Here is a 3365-nt window from a genome sequence, read left to right as displayed (position 1 = left end):
CTTCACAATCACCTAACCAACAATCTCATAAACTTTTTGGCTATCTCACAACATTTCAAACGAAGATACCAAATAAAATTTACCAAATTCAAATTTAAAGAGTGATGTGGCTGAAGTAAACTTAGATTTCGATGTAACTTTTTTCATATCTACCAAATTTAATATTGAAGTATTATTCTTTAAAGTTTCATTTTTTATCTCTCTTCATGGTGTAAAATTATTAGATGTGGGTGTGGGACATGCCATTAAAAAATCTTCTAATCCCAAACATTTAACATGTGAGTGTAGGTCTGTCAAATATAGCAGATCAATTGAGCTCTTTTTATGTAAGTAATCATTGTCGACTCTGGCTGGTAGATAACTAATCCGCTGGAGGTGATACTAGTATATCACTAATCAATTTGACTGATCGACGACCTCACAGATTAACTAACAAATTACATCGACCACCACCTCACCAGCGACTGCACAATCACCTAATTGACAATCTCACAAACTTACTAGTTATCTCACTAAATGATTAATCAACGATCTCACTAAACCATCTAATCAGGGTTATTACGATTAGCTGATCGACGACCTTGTCAGTCGATGACCTCATTGACCAAATCGCACCACCACTTCACCAGTAACTTCTTAACCACATGACCAACAACTTCGTCAATCTATTAGCGACCTCACCAACCGATCGACAAACTCTACCATCATCTTACGATGACTTAACAACTACACAAGTACATAACCAACAACTACCTAACGAACATTCTTGTCAATCAATCCACTCACACTAGTTGATCGACAATATTACAGACTGATAGGAGATCTCACCAATCGATCGATGACTATATCACTAATAAGTAATAACTACCACCTCCAAAACTATGACTCCCAAGCTACCAAGCGCGATTTCATATTTTTCTGTCATTAGAATCTAGTGAGTTATACTTCGAGTCAATATATGACGTGGACGAGAATCCCTAAATTTCACACTGCAAAACTGTACTTTCCAATGGAATCTAGTGAGCGCCGACTTGACCTGGGAGAAAAGAAATTACCCTGATTAGAATTCAATTCCATCGTCTCTGCTACGACTCTAGACCCGAATAAAAATTTCACAGATATAGTAAAACACAACAAACCTGTAAAACCAACTCACCTAACTCTCTCATTCTCTCAACTCTCAAACACTGTACCACCGGCCATGGATTCCCAACCGCAACCGGAGCAGCAAGACCCAGAACCCAGAAGCTACTGGAAAAGATGGACCAAGCAGGACTTCTTCCCGGAACCCACTTTCCGCAACTTGAGTTCCTACAAAGACGCCCTCTCCCACACCCCCTCCCGCCTCAAAGACCGCCTCCTCAACCGCTCCTCCGACACCTTCGAGCTCCTCCACCTCCCAAAGCAAAGCGAGCACCACATGCACCGCTGCCTCACCTGGTGGGACCTCATCTGGCTCGGCTTCGGCTCCGTCGTCGGCTCGGGCATTTTTGTCATCACCGGCGAGGCCACTCTCCTAGCCGGACCCGCCATTGTATTGTCCTACGCCATCTCCGGCCTCTCGGCTCTGCTCTCTGTCCTCTGCTATACAGAATTCGCCGTCGAAGTTCCTGTTGCCGGAGGATCTTTCTCGTATCTTCGGATAGAATTGGGAGACTTCGTTGCGTTCATTGCAGCCGGGAATATTCTCCTCGAGGCCATGGTGGGGGCGGCTGGGTTGGGCCGGTCGTGGACTTCTTACTTGGCCAGCATGATCAACACCGACAACACCGACTTTCTGAGGTTTCGGGTAAGCTCTCTGCCTGATGGGTTCAATCTGTTGGACCCAATTGCTGTTGTGGTGCTTCTGGTTGCTAATGGTATAGCAATGAGCGGGACGGCTCGGACTTCGATGCTGAATTGGATTGCTTCTATTGCTAGTGCATTGGTTATTCTGTTTATTATAGTCGTGGGTTTTATTTACGGCAAGACTGAGAATCTGCGCCCTTTTTTCCCGTATGGGGCAGAGGGTGTTTTCAAGGCTGCGGCTGTAGTTTATTGGTCTTATACTGGTTTTGACATGGTTGCGAACCTTGCGGAGGAAGTTAAGCAGCCCTCGAAGGATATACCAGTGGGTTTGATTGGTTCTATGAGTCTGATCACTGTGATTTATTGCTTGATGGCTTTGGCTTTGGTTATGATGCAGAAGTACACTGAGGTTAGTGCAGATGCTGCCTATTCGGTTGCTTTTACGGCTATTGGGATGAATTGGGCTAAGTATTTAGTGAGTATATGTGCCCTTAAGGGAATGACTACAAGCTTGCTGGTTGGATCTCTTGGGCAAGCTAGGTATACCACACAGATTGCAAGATCTCATATGATTTCACCCTGGTTCGCTCTGGTTCACCCGAGAACTGGAACCCCCATTTATGCTACTATGTTGGTGACCATAGCAAGTGCAATTGTGGCCTTCTTTACTAGTCTGGATGTGCTGTCGAGTGTGTTTTCTTTCAGTACACTCTCTATTTTCATGTGTGTGGCTATTGCATTGCTTGTGAGGCGGTATTATGTTAAGGATCTGACAGCTAAAAACGACCTGGTCAAGTTTCTTGCAAGTTTATTTGTTATAATTGGTTCTTCAATCGCAATTGCTGCACTTTGGAACACAGATGTGCGAGGTTGGGTTTGGTATGTTGTGGCTGGTGTGATTTGGTTTTCTGGGACTTTGTGGATGGCATTGCTTCCCAAGCAAAGAGTTGCCAAGGTTTGGAGTGTTCCACTAGTTCCATGGGTGCCGGCATTGTCCATTGGAATTAATCTCTTCCTCATTGGGTCTCTGGGTTATGATGCATTCTTGAGGTTTGCCATTTGCACTGCAGTAATGGTTGTCTACTATTTGTTTGTTGGTGTGCATGCGACATATGATGTTGCCCACCAGATTGAGCGGCAAGAATCAAGAACTGAGGAGGGAAGTGCCAGTCAACGGGTACTGCTGTAGCAGATTGAACAAAAATGGATGCAACATATGAACATAAGTTAAGCACTTTGGTATATGTCATTAGGTAATGTTAAAATTTCAGTTTCCTTGAATATCATTTTCCATTTTGCTGTAGTTTCAACTCAAATTTAATTGGTACAGAAAGTAATCGTTGAATTCATGTTGCAAAAGGATCTTCCTTGGTCATTGCATCATTGCATCAATCCTCTCTGCTCTACACAACATTTGAATAGATAGATTGTTTTCTGTAAAATTGTTTGGAATGAGTAGACTTCAGTGTATAGCATACGCACACTATATTTAAATGTCCATTGATTGTAGTGTTAGCTGTGTTATTCATGTTTTTTATAGCTCCATTACTCCATACTCTGAACCAGAAGAGGACCTA

General features: G+C 43.2%; 1 protein-coding gene across 1 annotated transcript; it reads left to right on the top strand.

Moving 5' to 3' along the window:
• Nucleotides 1-1041: 1041 nt before the first annotated feature.
• LOC112166173 (cationic amino acid transporter 8, vacuolar) lies at nucleotides 1042-3163 on the top strand. Its single transcript, XM_024302948.2, has one exon. It carries the CDS (start codon nucleotides 1202-1204, stop codon nucleotides 2975-2977), a length of 1776 nt encoding a protein of 591 aa, XP_024158716.1. The 5' UTR covers nucleotides 1042-1201; the 3' UTR covers nucleotides 2978-3163.
• The last annotated feature ends 202 nt before the right edge of the window (nucleotides 3164-3365 follow it).

Source organism: Rosa chinensis, chromosome 5, assembly GCF_002994745.2.
Source record: "Rosa chinensis cultivar Old Blush chromosome 5, RchiOBHm-V2, whole genome shotgun sequence".
In the NCBI taxonomy this organism is placed as follows: Eukaryota; Viridiplantae; Streptophyta; class Magnoliopsida; order Rosales; family Rosaceae; genus Rosa; species Rosa chinensis.
Note: the sequence above shows the minus strand (reverse complement) of the source record. Positions and strands in the feature narration are given on the sequence as shown.

What these genes read in the sequence shown, in the direction of transcription:
- LOC112166173 (XM_024302948.2), top strand. Translation starts at nt 1,202, where the DNA reads ATGGATTCCCAACCGCAACCGGAGCAGCAAGACCCAGAACCCAGAAGC.